The sequence below is a fragment of the Buteo buteo genome, chromosome 8 (genome assembly GCF_964188355.1).
Source record: "Buteo buteo chromosome 8, bButBut1.hap1.1, whole genome shotgun sequence".
NCBI lineage: Eukaryota > Metazoa > Chordata > Aves > Accipitriformes > Accipitridae > Buteo > Buteo buteo.
In genome coordinates, this window is record NC_134178.1 from 12,754,266 (window position 1) to 12,774,307 (window position 20,042).

General features: G+C 41.1%; 2 protein-coding genes across 5 annotated transcripts in view; both read right to left on the reverse strand.

The window, feature by feature from the left end:
• Positions 1–748: 748 nt before the first annotated feature.
• Positions 749–17,706, reverse strand: FAM3B (FAM3 metabolism regulating signaling molecule B). 4 transcript variants are annotated; one of them, XM_075033675.1, is made up of 8 exons: positions 17,586–17,706; positions 8,437–8,580; positions 7,518–7,641; positions 6,765–6,823; positions 4,401–4,451; positions 3,055–3,142; positions 2,180–2,312; positions 749–1,257 (listed from the first exon to the last, which is right to left on the reverse strand). In XM_075033675.1, the coding sequence occupies exons 1-8, from the start codon at positions 17,650–17,652 to the stop codon at positions 1,168–1,170; spliced, it is 756 nt and encodes a 251-aa protein (XP_074889776.1). In that variant the 5' UTR covers positions 17,653–17,706; the 3' UTR covers positions 749–1,167. The 4 variants fall into 4 exon arrangements, with proteins under 4 accessions (XP_074889776.1, XP_074889777.1, XP_074889779.1 ...); XM_075033676.1 differs by lacking the exon at positions 17,586–17,706 and adding an exon at positions 12,292–12,381; XM_075033678.1 differs by lacking the exon at positions 17,586–17,706 and adding an exon at positions 11,883–12,263.
• The window catches only part of BACE2 (beta-secretase 2), a 55,709-nt gene continuing 53,311 nt past the window's right edge, over positions 17,645–20,042 (reverse strand). The window contains exon 9 of the mRNA XM_075033674.1: positions 17,645–17,771. Within this exon, the coding sequence (XP_074889775.1) occupies positions 17,743–17,771 (29 nt within the window). The 3' untranslated portion in view covers positions 17,645–17,742. The remainder of the gene's footprint in view (positions 17,772–20,042) is intronic.

Here is a 20,042-nt window from a genome sequence, read left to right on the forward strand (position 1 = left end):
GGTCACCACTTCTGATTTTCTCCTGCCCAAAGTCTAGAGTGAGGGACACTTGTAAGTAGCTGCATAGAGTGCTGTGACCTGTTTGGAGCACAGCACGTTAAGAAAGTTGCTGCTAAACGACCATTATAACATTGAAAAAAATGTAAAGAAAGATTAAAATATACCAGGTAGGTTCAGTCTAGGGATGAGAGAGTTGATGAGGACAGTCTTCAGATATGTAATAAACTGGCATAAAAAGAATGGTGATGAGTTATTCTCTGTGTAATTGGCTTGGTCCTTTTAGGTTAATTCAGTATGTTTGGGGAATAACTAGAATAACAGTGAAATGCTACAGGAAGCAACTTAAGCTGTGGAATCTGCCATATGGGAGGCTTCTGAACAACAGCAGGACAAAAACCACTTAAGAAAGGTGCAGACATACTTGATGTGCTTCAGAAAAAGGGAAATTAAATAAATGGCTTTTACAGTTTCCTTACAATCATGCGTTTGATTCTACAGTTAGCATGAATAATGCTTAAGCTTGCATGAAGTCACTGCATTTTTTAAAGTAAGCTAACCTTACAGGAATTATAAATAATTAAAACAAACCATGTAGATTTGCAGCTTAAATTCGGTAAAATAATTCAAGTAGCTTGATCTTTACATGTTAACACTGCTATTCCATGTTGTCAACATCACTAAAATCAGCTCAACAAATGTAACTGCTATTTCCATACTTCTTCTGAAGACAAGTGACATTACTAATAAACTAACACCAAAATAATTTGCTTTATTGCTAGTGATTTTATATTACAATTTAGTCTAAGTTCTGTTTGCATACTAGTCTTTAAAGAGAAAACACGTGCTAAAACCAACCAACCAACCAAAACCAAACCCATAAAATTACTAATGACAATGTATACTCACTTTCAAAAATCCTGGTATTTTATGACTGACTTCCTGAACATTGTAATTCCAAACCAGAGCATTTTATTTCCATTTGTCATCAAAATACCTACATGTTTTCAGATTAGAGTAAAACCTCACAGAGGAAAGAAAGGTTAAAAACTGTGCATATGACTTATTTTACAATTAGCATTCAGATGCTTATTGGGTTCTGGAGGCAATTTACTAGAGTCACAGATATAAAAATATAGAATTATCTTTATTAGTGAGGTATGCATTTGTTCAGATCAGGTTTCTTGGGATACAGCCTTCTATTTGAATTTCAGCTGGCCAGCCATCGTATCTGTTCTTCTTCTTGTCAGAATGGTTTATCTGTTTTAACAAAAAAAATAAAATAAAAAAAAAATCAACAGTTCGTTCTCCATTTACAAACTACTTTGTCAAATCAAATCTCACACAACAGAAGGGGGTAATGGGGTAGGACTGGGAAGCTAAGGAGCACGTTGCACATCTTGCTCGACGTAACAGGTGAAGATTACACCAGCTTCTCTCTTACACTGAGTGCTTTATTTATTTCCCAGATGGCTGTCATACATACACTAAATTGTATAAGCAGAAGCTCTGTAATGTGAAGAAAATTGCAACAATATTCTGGGAAAAAAATCTATGGAAATTTCACATGCCTTTGGAGGAGTCAGTATCATCAAGGGAACTGACCTTTGTATTGGGTTTTCTCATTTCTGCCTGCCTCTGTCATACAGATGAGCACTACTGGGCTTATAGAAACCAAATACAACAAGGTCACAGATGCAAACAGAAATCTGATATAAAAATGGTATCTTTAGTCCTCCTGAAGCCTGAGGGCAAGTTATTCAGAAAAGTTTTGTGATGCAAGCATTGCTGTACTTCCACAGCCAATTTTAGACAGCCCAATTTTCATATAAAAACAGTCTTTATTTTTAGGAAGTCCTTGGAATTTGTCCTTCCAGAAGAAAACGTTAGTCTCTGTACAGCATGTCAGGTTGGACATTTCAAAACTGAGACTCTCTAGAATCGCTGGTCACTTCTGAAATTTATCTACAGATGATTTAGTGCTAGTGTGGTAGGAGTCAGTACTGTACATGTACATGCCCCAGATCCAAAGCAAAGAATGATGATACATTAGAGAACTTGCTTTGTGCGACTGAGGCTTACTGAACAGGCTACAGTTATTATAGCCAACATACAAAATCTGCACCTGAAGGTTATATCTGATACACAGCCAAATATAAAGTGAAAACAAAATGAACCTGACCTTTTCTTTTTGGATGTTATCTGGCAGCTTGAAGCCTTTGGCAGCTATAAAAGCCCAGCTTGACCTGAACTTTATATTCTGTATTTCTTTACTTCCCAGCTCTTCTACTAATTTTTTGGCATCATTTTTTAACCTAGGAAAATGTAGTGAAAGAAAGTGTTAAAAGTTCAGGATGTGAAAAATGCTGAAAAAGAACACAGCTGATTCATGCTTTATTGTAGTAAGTCAGCAGAAGCAAAAATGAGAAGTTTAAAAAATCCTGAGAGCTGTCTTAGTAGCATGCCATTAAACTCACAGAGCAAAATTCTTTTTCTTCCTCCTCTCTACATTCCTGATGTTAATCCAACCTGTTTGTAACAGCACAGCAGAAAGAAAAATGTATCTCAAACACTATTTGATGGTTCAACCCTTCTTAAATAAGGACAAGGACATCAAATGTTTATCAACTGCATGATTAAGTCTTTCCCTGTATAATTACCATATCATGAATTCAGCTAAAAACCCCCTAAGATTCGAAAGCACTTGAAGAATCAGGTTAAGATGTAAGAAGGAATGCAAACTAGATACATTATAACTGGAGTGTGGATACCTTCTTTAGTAGAAGGTTGTGACCCAGAGGTAACAGCAGTGCCCTTTCTGAGGACTACCGGTGCTTTTAAACAAATACAACACTATCTATCCCTCTTTGGAAGCATCAACATACATGATATGGGCAAGCACTGAATGGACACGGAACCAAAACCTTTTAGGCAGGAAAAGAGAGAACAACCCTGACTATAGAGTGAAATTTACCATTCCTTTACACCATTATGCAATAGTGATTTTCAAGCTATTCTTTGCTCTGTTCCTCAGCCTGTCATGAATAACCTGCTTACCGGGTGCTTCCATCATCATGAGTCACCATCAAAAGGAGGGACCCTTCTGGTGCATTTCTAATGAAAGTCATCATCTCTCCTGAGTGGTCTGTTGAATCAATTACAAAACTGATTATGCATTACACACATATCACAGTCCACCTACTTTCAACTTCTTTTCACTTTTTCGCCTTGTCTATTCAAAATGAGACCTAATGAGGCAGTTTTTCTGTTTACAGGCAGAGGGTCTAATCCTGAAAGGTGCAGAGAGCTGCTAGCTCTCACTGAAGGCTAGGAGAGCATGGATTGATCTGCATTTCCCAGTAGTAAACAAAGATACTTCTGAACTTCTACAAAAGCCATTTACACCCAGGATAAGTATATAAATGGTTTCTTATGTTTACCTCACATAATATTATACACACAAGAAAAGCATGGAATAGCCTAGAAGTCATTGCTATTCTGTGAGCTTCCATGCTAATACTACCATGGAATATTACCACGCTAACTGTGGAGCTGAGTTACACACCCCAGTGTCCACCCACTTTCATTAAGGAGCAGCCTATTTGCAGCACTAAGCTATTTATTGGTTTTGCAATTGCTAAACATACACAAGACACTTGTCTTCCATACAAAAAAATGTAACAGGCATCCTGGAGACATTACAGTCTACATACCATATATAAAATTGTAGCCTCATGATTAGTCCCAATCTGACTTCTGTTCATGCACATAAGGTCACAAACATTCCTAAATGGTCAGATAATCAGCTTCCATAGTGCCTCATAGCATTCTGTTTCTCCTTACTAATAGGTAAGGAAACTGTTATCATTCAAAGTTTGGAAAACATGTTAAAAGCTATTCTTAAATAGCTTAAATATTCTTAAAATCATCTTTCTAGCTACATGGAAGGATGTTAAGAAACAGACTAACATATTTCCTATGATGATTTTACAACTAAAATAGAACAAAATCTGCCAGGAAAAGGAATTTTGCTGAGTGAAGTATTTGGATGTGGTACCTGGTTAAGTGCTATTCCTACCAGACTGAAATAATGGAGGGAAAAAAAAAAAAAGACAATTAAAAAATTGCAATTTTAAGAATTAAAAAAAAAAAGGGGGGCAAAACAATTTTAAAAAAAGACAACAAACTATCTCAACCGACAGGAGAAATTCAGCTTTTCAGGCAAAATTTGTCTTCAGATCTGCTCAGAGCACATTTTATGAAGACAACAGCTGTTTGCTTCTAGCTTATTCCCATTGATATTACAATCATAGTCATTCGAAAGAACAGGATAATTATACAAATATAAGTCCTTTCTTAATGCTGAAACACTAACAAAAGCTCTATTGTACTCTTTTCCCTACCTCCTTCCCACATGTCAAAAAATTTTGCCGATGTAACTTTTCCTGTTTTATCTGTAATTAAAAAAAAAAGTTGTGTAAATATGAGCAAAAATTATTAAATGCAATCAGCATATACAGTGTTTTCAGCTAAAGCTAGGCATCTCTGATTTTGTGTATTATTGGGCTTCTGAGTTTTCTTTTGTTTAAGTTTTTAAATTGGAAGTAATATGAAGTAACATAAGTTTAAGATTTGGGGAGAATATTTTGTTTCATGTAGTCTCTGAATCATCAAATGTGACTAAACCATTTTTATTGCTTTTTATTTTAAGGAAGGAGTTCAGTTTACTGTGTGCTTCCATGGTTTTAGATCTATAAATACTATACTAGGTCACAACCATAAACAGGAAAATTGATTAAGCCTAAGACTATCTGAATGAGCTTAATACTATTCTGTGCAGTTTCAGGTGTGCAAGCTTTCATACCATTTGAATCTCAATGGAGAGAAACTCAACACTCATCATTACCATATCAGAAATTGGGCATGCAAACAACTAGTCATTCCAAAACATTTTGGTCAATATTAATAATTAAATATGCTGCTTTAGATGGCTACATTTGTTTAAACAAGACATGCACAACTGGAAATACTTTTCAAATTTCTAAATCCATGCCAACTGAGTTAATTGATTTTCGTTATCCAAGACCCATATCCCTGCTACATGAGAGGGTCTTTTCCATTTAGTGTGTCAGCTCATTTCCAGTGAGAAGAACCAGCAGTTCCTGATTCATTTCTGGCTTATCTTTTGATCCATATATGGTAAAATCATGAAGACAAATTCTTCTGAACACTGGAAGCTAAATGGCAGGTTTATCACACTGATGAGGGTAAAAGGTGGCAAAAATCTGTCAGTGGTAGAACAGCATTCTAGAACTGGGCTTCTGAGCAGAGGTCACAAAAAATGGAAAAGGCTGTAGTGAGGACTGCAGAAATCCACAAAATTCTTTTTCTCTCCCTCTGTGTTGTTAGCTTGGGCTTAATAGTTCTGTCTTCCTTCTCACAAAAGACCATATTCATTCAGAGAAGAAAGAGTTATTATGGAATAAAATACAAGTTTGATACCATAGGAAACTTACTGAGCACAGTCATCAGCTTGACTGATCTAATTAGAAGACATGTAGAAAATACATCTCACTACAAATTCGTTCAAGATAATGGGCAGATTTACCTGCAGATGGAGATGAAAGTGTAGCTAAAATAACTATATGTATGATGAAGGAAATGGCTGTTTAACAATGTGTAAAAGTTGATATATCACTTCTTTTTCCTCACTAATGTCAGATGCAAAGGCAATGCTAGTTCCCTACTTGTATTTGCTATAGCCTTGCTTATGCACTCAGGATGAGTATTTGCCCTCTTACTCTACAGCTTTATGCTGAAAACTCATTTTTAACTGTTTATCTATTATAACCAGTAAAGTTTTAATGATTCCTTATTGGAAAAAAAAGCGCAGTAGTTAACTGGGAAAAAAAAAAATTGGAACAGGTTCTTGTCAATGGTAATTTAAGCCTGTGACTTCAATAAAATCATGCAAGTTTAGACAACGTCAAGATCTTGCTTAGCAATACTGAGACAGAAAAACTGGAACATGTTTTGTGATCAAAGCCAACTTGACTGTGCATCTGAACTCCCTTTCTTCCCCTCCCCCAACACATTTAGGCATTCATTTCTCTCAGGATCCATTACTGAATACATTGCACTTCGTCACCATTCCCATTCATCTAAATTAAAACGGTGCCTCCAGATCTGGAATAAACTGCACCTTCTGCTTTCCAATAGCTCCTACTATAAGCAAAGACATATAACAGCAGCTTAATATTAATCAAGCTTTGAGTTTGTCTTTCTGTCCACTGACCCCAAGTCTGCAAATGGAATTAGTACTTTGGTTGTACCTCGGGGCAGCACTGCAATTCTCAGTTACCGCTTGCCCCTTATCAGTAGGTATCTTCTGTCAAGGACTGAATCTGAAAGTTGAGTCTTACTGCTGGAGGTCGCAGATATTTTTGCTATGTTACATAAGAAGCAGTTCATTTATCTAATAAAATACACATATATGGCTTCTATGTACACATTTTCTATTTTCTTATACTGATTATGAACACGTTTCTTTTGTTTATCCAGAAGACTATTTCTCTCAAACACAGATTTGTTTTTCTTCCATTTAACATGAATCAAGTTTGCAATTTGTTCCTTTCCCTTTCCTTCCATATTAGCTAGTAAAAAAACCCAAACCCAAACCAAACAAAAAAAACCCCAATACCCCCAAAACCTTTGTAAATTATTGCAGTACAAAAGTATGTCTCTCTAACAATTTTTCTCTTACTTACAATTCACAATAGCAATGTTTATACCTCTTCCAACACTACCCTTCTCTTCACTTATAAGCCTGGAATCAAAATAAATACAGTATCAGCAGAATGCATTCATCCAGAAGCTCTGATCCAAAGTTATATTTACCAATGTTAAGTCACTTTCTGATGTTCATATTTTCTTCAGTTACTTAATTCAATATTTTGTAGTAAACAAGAGCTATGCTTAAAAATCTTGCACAATTTATCAGTTTCCTTCAACGATACACAATGAGTCTTTCAACATGAGCAAGATCAAGAAAGTACTTCATACAAAGGCTGCCAAAAAGATAAACCTCAACATAAAATGCAGTTTTGTGGCTCTATTCTGTGTGGACTATATCTACACAAAAGATCATTGCAAGGTTTTGAAGTCACTCTACCTGTCCAGTTTGAAAAGCCATGAAAGAACCTGACTTTCAGAAGGTGCTGACCATTCAACATACTGTAAACCAGCTATCCTGCACCATGAAAATTAAAAATCATACTTAAAACTAACAGTTGAATGCAGCTTATGTATAGAAGCAAAGAAAATAAACCGAGATTAGGTATTTAAAAAAACAAAGAGGGGGCAGGAGAGAGTTAAATATTGTCAGATATATTGCAAAATTTATCACCAGAATAGAAGCCCCCTGCTAGGAGCTTACTTGCTGCTACTGAACAAAAACAGTGAAACACCCTTCTTCACACTACAAAGCACTTGCTTAGATTTGAAGTTAGACTGGTACTTACAGCTCATCCTCAAAACAAATTTTAGCCATCTTTCCTTTGCCACCACCACTAAGAATCCGATAGGCATAATTCCCAGGTGAGCAGGGAGACCAGTGATCACACTTCTGCCTTTTTGGGACTGGGGCTACAACAACAAAGAAGAGAAAATGTTTTCTTGGCTGCTGCATAAACAATTTCTACATGGAAAGCATCACTAAATGTCAACATGCTAAGCTCAAACATATACACACAGAAGCCAATCCTGCCAGTTTTCCAGTATCATGGCAACATTGCCTGGGCTTTAAGTTATCATTGACTTTCAAACAGCTGCTGGGATCGAGAGCAAGCTTATCTAGGGAAAATGCCCCATATACTATGATCCGACTTGAATCTACAGTAATTATTTTGTGCTATTTCATATAACAGGAAACAAGGGCTAGAGGGATGAAGGATTCGTACCAATAGGTTGAATTTAATGGCTATCATTCTCATTTTAAGCCTTTTTTACATGATAATATAGGCATAGAATGACAAAAACGTACACATTAAGCCCCCCAGTCAGATTAGAGGAAAGAAATAATGAGAATTTAATCACAAAGTTTGGTTAGTGATTCAACAGTTTACCATAACTGTAAAATACGTGTGATAGAACCAAAGCTGCAGCTTTGTGCTTACATGCGACCAAACAAATAAGGTTTTCTTACATTACTATTCAATTAATTATATTTGCATACTGGCAAATATAGGCTGACATTGTGTTTCTTCAAAGATAGTGTCTAAGAAATAGTCCAGACTTGCACTAATTAACTTCACACCGCCAGCTTCATTCTTACAATAGCACACACCAAATCATTTATCAGCTAACAAGCCATTTGTCATTTAGCATGTAAATATACAACTTTAAATACAGTATAAGAAAAAAAAAAATGCAACTACACACCCCTCAACATTGGTTTCTTTCCAATGTCTTGAAGATTAGCAATAGATCTTGTTATTGTCTCTTTGGGTACAAGAGCAGCGACTAAGTATCCCAAGTACCAAGCAGCCAACCACATCAACAGGAGCCCTGAAAATTTCACAAGATCTGCCAAGGGAAAAAAAAAAAAAGAAGAAAGAAAACCACAGAGACATAAAGATGTTTTCATAGCAACAGACAAAATATTGTATTTTCTCTGGCACTGCTACACAAACTGGCTATTTTATTTCTTATGTACTGTCTTAACCGTCTTAACCACAGCCTTCAGAGACGTGCTGATAGAGCATTTGTTGCATTCCCATCTCTGACAACCCCTTGCGTTTCTAAAACTTGATCTTCAGGCAGAAAACTCCCCACAAGACTCCCCTCAATCCACATACATAATACCCAAAGAAACATGAAGTTAAACTTAATCCTAGTAGGATTTTGACTCTGAAATGTAAGTACCAGATACTACACATGACTAATACAGGTGGTATGCAGTTACTGTTGATTTTCTGCGATAGGCAGACGCTACAGGAATGGTTTAAAACACTGACCATACAGGGAACTCCCTCCAACCACCCTTTTGACACACTGGGTAAAAAATAACTGAAGAAGGCCCAAATAATCTCGTTCACACAATGAGCTCTGACTGCATTCAAACATGACTAGAGTGACTGTTTCACCTCCTCTCAGTTGTATCACAGTTTCCATGGACTGTATTAGCAGCGCATCTACACACTACAAAAACAACAGGATTCACAATTTTCCTGACTATGAAGAAATAGAAATAAATTGCATATTGGATATCTCCTCTTCCTCATCACCAGAAAGGCTAACGTGCACTCCTGATCTAGAAGAAATGCGCCACCTAATTCATGATGCTGAACAAGGAAATATCACACTGCAGTAGTGAAACACCGATGTTTTGATGTGAGAAGATACTTCCTGATCTGTAAAGAAACATGTCCTTGAACATAATCATCCTTTAAAGTGAGAAAGGAAAATTTTTAGTTTCATAGTCCTGAAAATCAAGTTCAACAGAACCAATGTCCAAAAACATCCAGTATGTTCACTTTGCCAGCCTGCTAGAAAATATTGCTTATTACCTAGTCTAAATCTTCCTTATAACTGTTTACACTCAAGAAGACATTCCTTTGCTTCTTGGAACTGCCTTTTATAAATATTAAGATTTCTGCCCTACCCCTTCTCTAGAATAAGGCCAAAGTGTTCACTTGTTCTCCTCAAGTCCTGTCTTGCAGGTCCTACTGCCCTCCCATGAATTCTGCCCAATTGCTCTGCATCTTTTACTGCAGAACGGACACACCAGCCCAACACACCCATTTGGGAGGCTCTACTGGTTATTCATACCAAAATGAAGTTTGACTTTTTTTCAAAAGAGTAGACTTTATTGACTCAGGTTCCGTTTATAATCCACTATAAAGACCAGATCTTTTTCCTGCAAAGATTTTACCTCTCTAGCTACTCGCTATCCTGTATTTGTGCATGTGGTTATTCCTGCATTCTACCTAGCTTTAAAAATAAAAAGGCTAACAAAACACGACAGAAAAAGCAGACTGGTAAAGCTAACACTGAACAGTACCGTCACCTAAACTCCCCATTCTTTATAATAGCAACAGAAGTAGCAAGAGGCCCTCTCTGACCCAGTCATCCTTCACAAATGAAGCACAGCCGTACTCCCGTCCCTGAACCTCAGTGAGGAAGAATGCAGATCTTTATGAACACTGAAAGTTCTTCTGTAAATAAACCCAGTTTCTAATTTCCTGCATCAGAAAAAAAAGGGGAGGGGGGGGAAGAGAGGACAGTAAACCCTTTTAAGATACTGATCTGAGCTCTTAAAATGTTCAGTGTTATTGTATTTAGGAATCATAAGTGTGTGCATTTGTGTGACTAAGGAAGATACTGTGAGAAACTTACCATATTTTCATCAAAGGATTAAAACAGTAATATAATGAATCTTCAGAGATATAACAAATTTCCTAATTATTGCCTCAGTCTAGGAGAAAACTGTCTCACTCTACCACTAGTAGTGGTGCAAATCTGCACTAAAATAATACTAAAAAGTACTCCAACATTTCATTCATACAGTGAATGTGAACAGACAAAGTTCATGTCCACAAAGAAGGAAGCTGCAGAAACCAAGCAGAATAAAACTTACTCACTTTTTCTCTTTTTGAATATTAAAAAAAAATCAGATTTATAGACAATCTATATTTAATTTGTAAAGGAGACCAAGTCACAAGTTTCAAAGACAAAACCCAGAAGGAATTAAGTGAAAACTACAAGTTTATTTAAAGATTGCAGTGATTTTTTTTTCTCAGGGGTGTGGGGTGCCTTGTAAAGATCTATGAGACTGTCAGTCAGGTTTTGTTTTGCTTTTTCTGTTATTGGCTTAGCAGGTTTATCTTTACAGTGATTTTGCACTGTTTTTCGTCAAAACTATGGAGCAACTCTGTTGCAAAACAGGTTCAACAGTGCAGCATTTTATCTAAGTAGAAGAGAAAGTACAGAATGTCTAACTTCTGTTATTATATTCTGTATTTTACTTAAACCACAAGCTCCTTAAACGTTTCTGAAATACGCCTTTTAAGGTTTAAGGAATACATTTACCAACTCTCCTGCACAGTTTGTACTTAGTTTTCAAAACTGTCACAAAATACTTTCACTGTCAAGCAACTTCTGGTTTTGCTTTCTTGGATTCTGCCAAGGCTGCATTGATGCTATCTGCTGGGTCCACCTGGATCTCTTGGATTTACTGAGGTTACACATCCTGCACACGTAGACTCTTATTTTGAGTACTGCATAGACATGCATAAAACCTACACACTAGCAGCTAAGCCATAAGCTCAGACAAACTTAGGGTAGTTAAGAGAGCTTGAGATTTGCTATCCACAGCAGTTAGGAGTTATAAAACGCAAGGTCCGGCTTACATTCACGAAAGCCAGACTGCGCTTCTGCTGATTTTAGAGGCTGTGTGGCTCCTCAGCTCCGCACCGAGGAGCGGCAAGGGGATGTCGTGCCGCCGAGGCGCTTGCTGTGCTCGGACAGGTGGCACGAACCTCCCTCGCTCTGTTTCTGCCACGGAGAGGTACTCGGGCAGAGATCCTCGGCAATACTCAGGGAGCCAGACAGGTAAGAGGGCAGAGAGGAGCAGGGATGAAGAACGGCGTGGACGGTCTGGATGGTGGTGTGGCAGGCAGGGTGCGAAAGACAGCAAGGCAGAAGGAAAAGACGACGATTAGCAGTCCCACCTCACAGCAGCTCTCAATTTCCTTTCTGCCTTGGGTGCTCACTTGCCCCTTGCCAGCAACTAAGCACTAAACGTAAGCAGAATATATATATATTTTTTTTTTGCTTAGCCGACTTAAAAATCCCCATGCTGCCACACCTCGCCAATACACACCTACCTGTACACAGCAGGACTTTAACGGAGGGACGATGACGACAACAAACCCATTTAAGTCTCGACCTTAAATTATTCCAACCTCAAAAAGCTGGGCGTCGACCCGGTTTCAGGTGTTGGCCAGGCGCCCAGCGGCGAGGCCCGGCACAGGCCCCTCCGCCCCGGGCCGGGGTCTCGGCCCCCGCTCGCCTCTGGGGTCGCCGTCGGGACCAGCCCTGCCGCCTCTTCCCCGCGGCGAGAGGGGCCTCGGATCGCCGCCGGGCCGGCCGGGGAGCGGCTGCGGGCCACCCGCCTGAGGAGGGCGCAAGGCGGGAGCGAGGCCCCGGCTACCGTCGCCGGGAGCACCCGCGCCCTCCGCGCCGTCCTCCTCACCCGGCGGGACGGGCCCCCGCCGCCGCGGGAGTACTACTCACATTGCCGATTCAGCCACATTGTTCAGGACGGGGGCGGGCTGCCCGCCCTTCCTCCTCCTCCTCCTCCTCCTCCTCCTCCTCCTCCTCCTCCTCCTCGTCCCTCTCCCCCACCGCGTCCTGCAGCCACCGGGACGGCGCGGGAAGGGGAGCAGCCACCTGTCCGCGCCTCACCGCCCCTGCGCGGCACGGCACGGCACGGCAGCCCCGCACCCCGCTGTCCTGGGCGATTTCCTCTGACGGGAAGGGCCGCCGGGGGAGGCAGCGGTGGCTGCTACCACCCCGGGGGGCGAGGCTCTGCCGCCGCCATTGCGCGGGGAGCCGCGGGGCACCTCAGGGGAGCGGCGCTGGGGTCGGGGGACGGCCACAGCCACGGCGAGGGGTGCGGCCGGGGAGGCACGACGGGCCCCTTCGACTTCCCGGCCGCTTTGCCGGTTGCTGGTGTCGGGGGGAAACTGGGCAGCATCCCGGCCTGCCGTTATCTCCTTGGCAAAGGCGGTGAGGGAAGGGCCTGGGGTTTGTAACGGCCGCGGGGGCTGTGGAGGAGGAGAGGGCATGCGGGGTGAGGGGAGGGAGGATTCATCCCCCAAACTGAGCCCCCAAGGAGGTACAGCAGTAGACGCCACCCAAAAACTCAAACGTAAGAGGTCGTGCTGAAAGTTGTTTTCCCCAGAAAGAAACCAACTGGCCGGCAGGATCAAAAGGAAGGCTCGCGTGCCATCCGGCAGCCCCTTCGAAAAGCCGTTTTCCCCCAAATCTCAAAATGAACCAGTTATTTTTAAGTCTGTTGAACCCAACCCAGAAAGCAAGCAAGCAAGCAAGGGCTTTTTGCTGGCGATGGCCAGGGTCTGCCCGCTGTTTTGGCTTTTGAGGCCGCGGGGCAGGTCCCAGCTGGAGCCCCCTCGTCCTTCCTCCACCCACCGACCCAGCGGGCCGAGCCCTTGCTTCATCTTTTCTTGCGGTGGTCCCTGCCAGTGCTGCGAGCAAAGCGTCGTGCACCCTCGCCTGGATGTTTCCTTCCCGGTGGTGGGGTAGCTTGGTCAGTCCCCGGTTCCCATCGCCCCCACCAGAAAACTGCTTCTCTCCCGCTCCCCAGCCTCCCAGGCCAGATATAAGGAGGGTGAAACCACAGCATGCTGCTGGCAGCGCGTGTTTTCTAGTCTGCGGCCGGTAATGTGAGATAAAGGCATTGCCCATCAGGACCCCACACATCATGGGCTTGCTTTTCTGTTTTTAAAACTTCCAGTTTCCAGCCTGCTATGGTTGATAGGTGTTTGCAGGCCTGCGTGGGCGCTGAGCCCTGCCAGCACCAGCCAGCCCTGACCCTGACCCAAGGAAACTACAGCTCACATCGAGGACAACTTCTAAGAACTGAAGTAGGCATTCAAACAAGTTTAGGAAACTGAGCTGAACACCCCCAAGTTGGGCAAAACCCAAACAAGGAAGCTAGTGATTTCATATTGAAAATTGCTCAAACTGCACTGGGAATCAGCGTTTGCCCTTAAAACTCTCTGATTTAGTTTCCCTTAAGCTTCTTCGCTCCCTCTGCCTCTAATGATGCACCGAAATTATGTTTAGTTCAGCAAACATGAATAAATTCCTGCAGGAGGGCACATACAGGACCACAGCCAGACCGGGGCTTTTGCCTTCCTCCCAGGACACCCATGAAAGCTATAAATGTTTCCAGTCCCTGGAGAAGAGGCATTTCTTGTCCTCATCTGCGAGTGGGATATTATAGTATCCTATAAATTGGAGGTAAAACCTGAGGGAATATTGCTGCTCATTATTTTCACATGTACTGGAGCTTGCAAATGAAAAGCAACATCCAATAAAGCCTAGGTGTGCAAATAATTAAAGCGGTAGCACAGGACAAATAAACTTAAGAAATGAAAAGCATAGGACAGAAAGGAGAAGGAGTTATGAGTGGGCAAGAGAATGTTAAGGACAACACTGGTCTGGGTTACTTTTTCAAATATGCAATTATTTCTGCAGGAACTGTTATCCTGCAAGATGGCACATCAGAAAATGATGTCTCTTCAAATAAATGATTGAAACTATTGAAGAGTGCATATCTAGCCTTTAAAGTAAAAATAATGTGTCTTTAAACCTCAAATGCTACAGTTCATGGTAGCCAAATGAAAAATTCTGCTACTTTTATTAAAGCCAGGAAAATTAACTAGCACTCAGGATAATTTAATTTTGAAATAAATTTATTGTATGGGCATTGGTGGGTCACAGACTCCATGAATAAAAATTTTAAGCCCCAAGGAGCTTTGTCACCACCTCAACACCTTACTGTGAAAAAAACCCATCATTAGCAATCACCGTCCATTGGATAACTGCCAATTTACCTGCTTTTACCCACAAGGAAAATGTAGCAGGTTACTTCATTTTCATTACTGCTTAAACTACAGTGAACTATGCCCAGGCATTTGCTACAAAACCAGGCAACACAGTAATTGGTTTGCTTGCTTGCCAAAACCCAGGGATCCAGTGGTCTCTAGCTGAGGGGATTTTAAATACCAACAGACTAGGAAACTTTAAAATGTTTTACTTCAGGTATCTCAGTTTTGTGTCTGCAAAAAACCCACCATGCTGTTCGTTCTTTAGTAATTAATCAAAGATGGGGGATGCAGAACACTTTTGAAATATCATTTCAGTTCTTATTCTGTAACCATTCATTCTGTAATTTGAAAGCTTAGAGAAAAACTCTCAAAACAATCTTCACTCTTGATGCTTGTGGGGCTGTAAGACCCTTTGGTGATAAGCAGCACAGGAAATCTACTCACGAAACAAATGACTCTTGCAGACACTAAATGGAAGAGGTGAATGTATGTACACAATGCTTATGTGTTTTTCTTGTCTTATGATCACAAAAGCCACAGTCCATAGGGAAAGTTTATGGGCATTTGCTAACACTGTAAAATTACGCCAGAGCAAGTTTCTGCTTGCCCTTTGAGCTGCTGTACCTTCAGAGGTATTTTCTGCATCCGTCCCACTTGGCTAACAAATTAGCAAAAGTGTCATTCCAGTCCTCATAGCTATTTAATTTACATGTTTTCTGCTCATCTGCAAATGGCCAACAATGTATTTTTAATCCTGCTAGGATGAATTAAAAGAGTTTAATGACTTCAAATGGATGCAGAGTTTGTAAGGCAGAGAAAGAATATCGTACCAAATCTTTTATTGTATAGGTCACAAGGACTTCAAGGGCTACTAGAAAAAGTAGACCACCTACCTAAAATATGCAACTGATGTTTAAGTTAACTAATTTTACCTAAGACTTGGGACAGATAAGAACATACACATAGACAATAGGGGTGGCAATGTAGAAGAGAAGTTCTTCAAGCTGCCATAACTCAGCCATGGTTCACCGTGTGCTTGTGCCTATAATTGAGGTGGAACCTCAGCATCCTGAATTGTGGTAGCGTGAAAAGTAATGTGGAGAAATAGGCATTTAAATGTATATTTTAATAAAATGACTTTTTTTTCTAGTATATTGTATTGGCTTTGTGTGGCAAGGTTTTGGTAGCGGGGGCTGGGGGGAGGTTTACAGGGGTGGCTTCTGTGAGAAGCTGCTGGAAGCTTCCCCTGTGTCCGACAGAGCCAGTGCCAGCTGGCTCCAAGACAGACCTGCCGCCGGCCAAGGCTGAGCCCATCAGTGATAGTGGTAGCACCTCTGGAATAACATATTTAAGAAGGAAAAAAAAGTTGCTGGGACAGACAGAAATGGCAGCCGGAGAGAGGAGTAAGAACATGTAAGAGAAACAGCCCTGCAGACACCAAGGTCAGTGAAGAAGAAGGGGGAGGAGATGCTCCAGGCGCTGGAGCAGAGATTCCCCTGCAGCCCGTGGGGAAGACCATGGTGAGGCAGGCTGTCCCCCTGCAGCCCAGGGAGGTCCACGGTGGAGCAGGTGGGTTCCCAAAGGAGGCTGTGACCCTGTGGGAAGCTCACACTGGAGCAGGCTCCTGGCAGGACCTGCAGATTTGTGGAGAGAGGAGCCCATGCTGGAGCAGGTTTTCTGGCAGGACTTGTGACCCCACGGGGGACCCACGCTGGAGCAGTGTGTGCTTGAAGGACTGTAGCCCGTGGAAGGGACCCACGCTGGAGCAGTTCATGAAGAACTGCAGCCTGTGGGAAGGACCCACATTGGAGAAGTTCGTGGAGGACTGTCTACCATGGGAGGGACCCCACGCTGGAGCAGGGGGAGAGTGTGATGAGTCCTGCCCCTGAGGAGGATGAAGTGGCAGAAATAACGTGTGATGAACTGACTGTAACCCCCACTCCCCGTCCCCCCTGTGCCGCTGGGGGGAAAAAGTGGAGAATCCAGGAGTGAAGTGGTGCCTGGGAAGAAAGGAAGGGTGGAGGTAAGGTGTTCTGAGATTTGGTTTTATTTCTTATTACCCTACTCTAATTGATTGGTAATAAATTGAGTTAATTTTCCCCAAGTTGAGTCTGTTTTGCCCATGATGGTACTTGGTGAGTGATCGCTCCTGTCCTTATCTCGACCCACGAGCCCTTTGTTATATTTTCTCTCCCCTGTCCAGCTGAGGTGGGGGGGGAGTGGCTTTGGTGGGCACCTGGTGTTCAGCCAGGGTCAACCCACCACATATACCTTGAATGTCTTTGTGAAACCCAGGAGCAAATACTTAGAACAAGATGACAGCTTTTAGATACTTCTTTTGTGGATATATTGAAATCTTAACACTTTCCCCCCAGATATGCAAAAATGGATCGTATAACAAAAAGCAAAAAGCAAGCACTGATTACTTTCAGATGATAACCTAGAAAACCTGTAAAGCTAGTGAGTCTAGCTCCCAGGATGTTGCTGGCCTGTTAAACAAGGCTAAGGTGGGGCGTATTTGTTTGTGTTTCTCATGCTTTGTTAATCCAGAGATATACAAGGAAAAGACATTCAATTGCACTTCATCCAGATAGAAGTCAACCGGCAAATTTTCCTCAGTATTAGCAGCAATAGCTTAATACATTATGTGCCCAAATCTAGTCATCTTTAATACATAGCGGCCCAAACTTTTCAGAAGAGGAAGGCAAGGGTGTGGAGAAGAGCAAAATGAGAGGGAGAGGAAAATCCTTCTATTTAATGCTGCATACTTGGATATGGCTTTGCACAATCCTACAGAATCTCTGTTGTCTGTTTTCTTGAAATGCTGCTGTCAGCACGGTCATCAGGCCTACAGGTCCCTATTAGCACAGAACCTGTGCAATCCCACATTGTCTACAGCCATGTCTGGTTGTAAACAATTCTGTAAACCCACTCAGTCAAGCAGAGATTTACCGCAGGGAGCTGGATTGGCAAGGTCCCTACTATCAGCAATCCCAAAGCACTTGTAGCTTGATGACATCTGGTGGTATGTCCTGGAGCTCTTCCCTGATCCATTCTGCCAACACCAGGTTTCTCAACAGGGACCCAGGCTGATGCCACTGTGATGGTCTCAGGTCACCTGAAGGTGATGCTGGAGTTCTAAAAGAGCAAAAAACCCACAGTTAATTGACTTTTGAAGCCCAGTCCCCATGCATAGTGAGAGAGCTGGATTTCTTTTAGACCTGCCTCCTAGAGAGGGGGAAAAGAGAAAAAAGGTATCACCTTACCTGTGGGCCAGGATGGCAACAGACATGGGCAGTGACAGTGGGTCAATATTTCAGGACAGTGTGGGTGAAAAAGGTGGGTGTAAAAAGGGAATATATGTGCAAACCAGAAGACTGTAAAAATACATCAGCAGTTAAAAATCAGTATAAAACACCAGCCAAGAGAGTGTTCAAGGTGTACAACAATAAAAAAAATCTCATACAGTAAGAATATGGAAAGCTGAAGTTAATGTTAGGCTTACAATTAAAAAAAAAACAAAGGAAAAGTAAATAGTGTTCTTACACATAGTACTTCAGAAAAGTGCTGGGTGCATGAAAAGAAAGAAGTTGAAGAATCACAATACCTTGTTTATTCATAAAAAGTAGTTTTATCTAGCTAAAAACTATAAAAATCCAATATGTTAATATTTGTATATACACTGGCAACATAGATTCTTGTAGTCTTTACAACAACTTGTATTTCTTAGGAAATGCTATTGGATTTCCTAGGGAAAAAAAAATGAGTCAAGGTATAGGCAGATATTACTTCTAAGGCTCTAGAATGAAAAAAAACCCCAACCTGAACCATTTATTTTTAAAAACAGTTTGTTTTGGTGCAGAAAGGGAAGAATAGTTAATGTTTAAGTGGCCATGAGAATTACATGTTGTCCTGAAAAATTACATTGAACACTTGAATTGTAAACCTTCACATATTTGTCTACACTGCGCTGTAGTTATCAAAAAAGTCATATTCTTGCAATAAATTCTTACGTTTGTGTTTCATACACAAACTTAAAAGGTGTTTTGTCTAGATAGGCCGGCTTTAATGGGGAAAGATGAGCAAGAGAAGTGTGAATGAACAGACAGTTTTACAGTTTTGGATTCAATATGTCTGAAGCACAGAGGGTGCTCTGACGATGATGGCAATTTCCAAAGCATAAGAGAAGTTTAAGCACAGGAAAAAAATTGAAAACTTGCATAGTATCCCTGTGAGCAGAGCTGTGTAATAATAGGTAGGCTTCACTGAATATCAGGACAGTAATAAGCAAAACCAGCCAGCTTTCCAAACTGTGAAATAAAAACACCATGTTAAACAGTTGGTGCTAATCTGTCTTGCTTGACCAATCCTGTAAGTTTATCAACATGCATAATATACCATGCTACCTTTAAAGATAAAAGTTGAGGACTTAAAATAACGGCCTTTTAAAAAAAGGCTTTTAGGGGGAGGGAAGAGGGATGTTACTAAATGATCAGAAGACCCCAAGCTAAGGACCTTTTTGGGTAGGATATTTAAAAAAGAAAAATTGAAAGTACTTTTAATAGAATTCAAGCAAGACAACAGAAATTGCTGTGAAAGGGCTCAAACCTCTCCCATTTGAAAAACAAACCATGTGCGCCACCTCCCGGGGTACAAACCACAGAGCACAGTACCCACTCCTCCGCGCTCTCCCCAGGTAAGAAACCAACACTCCCAGGGTGGCTTGGCTGGCTGTCTTGGGGACAGGTACTTTCAATTTGTATGCCTTCTTGATTTATAGTTTAGGGCAGCAGACAGCAACAGTCCAAAATATTACTGTAATCCATTCCAGATGATCAGAAGCTTCATCTTCTCAAGTTAATGTTTTCTGTGCCCAATTTCTGTCCAATACTGAAATGAACTGATGAAAAGTTGAAGCAAGGAGATCTCAGTTATTTAGGCAGAAGCAGGAAAAATCACCTTGGAGCTAAACTTGCCTGCCTCCCCCTGTCCCTGCAAGGTTCAGATGAGATCTAAAGCAGTTCTGCTTTCTTTTCAGAGCTAAAGCCAGAAGTTAGAATTGAAAGTCACAAAGTACTAGGAAGAATTTGGATGGATATAATTTATCGGCTTTGAAGTTAATCTTAACAGGATTTAAAAAGACACACAGAATAGGTTGAAAGACTTAATCATTTATTTTAAGCAGCATAAAATTTGATTTTTTACATACTGTTTATCTGAAAATGGCAAGACCTGAAAGTACAAAGTATAAATTTTTGGAAAATTCAGTAATGAGGCTTGACAGTAAGTAAGTGGGATAGACATCCTAACATCACCTGAAGACGGAATTAAAAAGACTATACCCCTTTTTTCAAAGTTTTGATCCCATTTTCCTTTTGGTCAATGTTAAAAACTGTCTATTAAAAAAAA

What these genes read in the sequence shown, in the direction of transcription:
- FAM3B (XM_075033675.1), bottom strand. Translation starts at nt 17,652, where the DNA reads ATGTCATCAAGCTACAAGTGCTTTGGGATTGCTGATAGTAGGGACCTT. An exon ending in AAACATTGCTATTGTGAATT is followed by an intron (nt 4,452 to 6,764) that starts GTAAGTAAGAGA and finishes TTTTAATTACAG; the next exon opens with ATAAAACAGGAAAAGTTACA. An exon ending in CATGATGATGGAAGCACCCG is followed by an intron (nt 2,313 to 3,054) that starts GTAAGCAGGTTA and finishes ACATTTTCCTAG; the next exon opens with GTTAAAAAATGATGCCAAAA.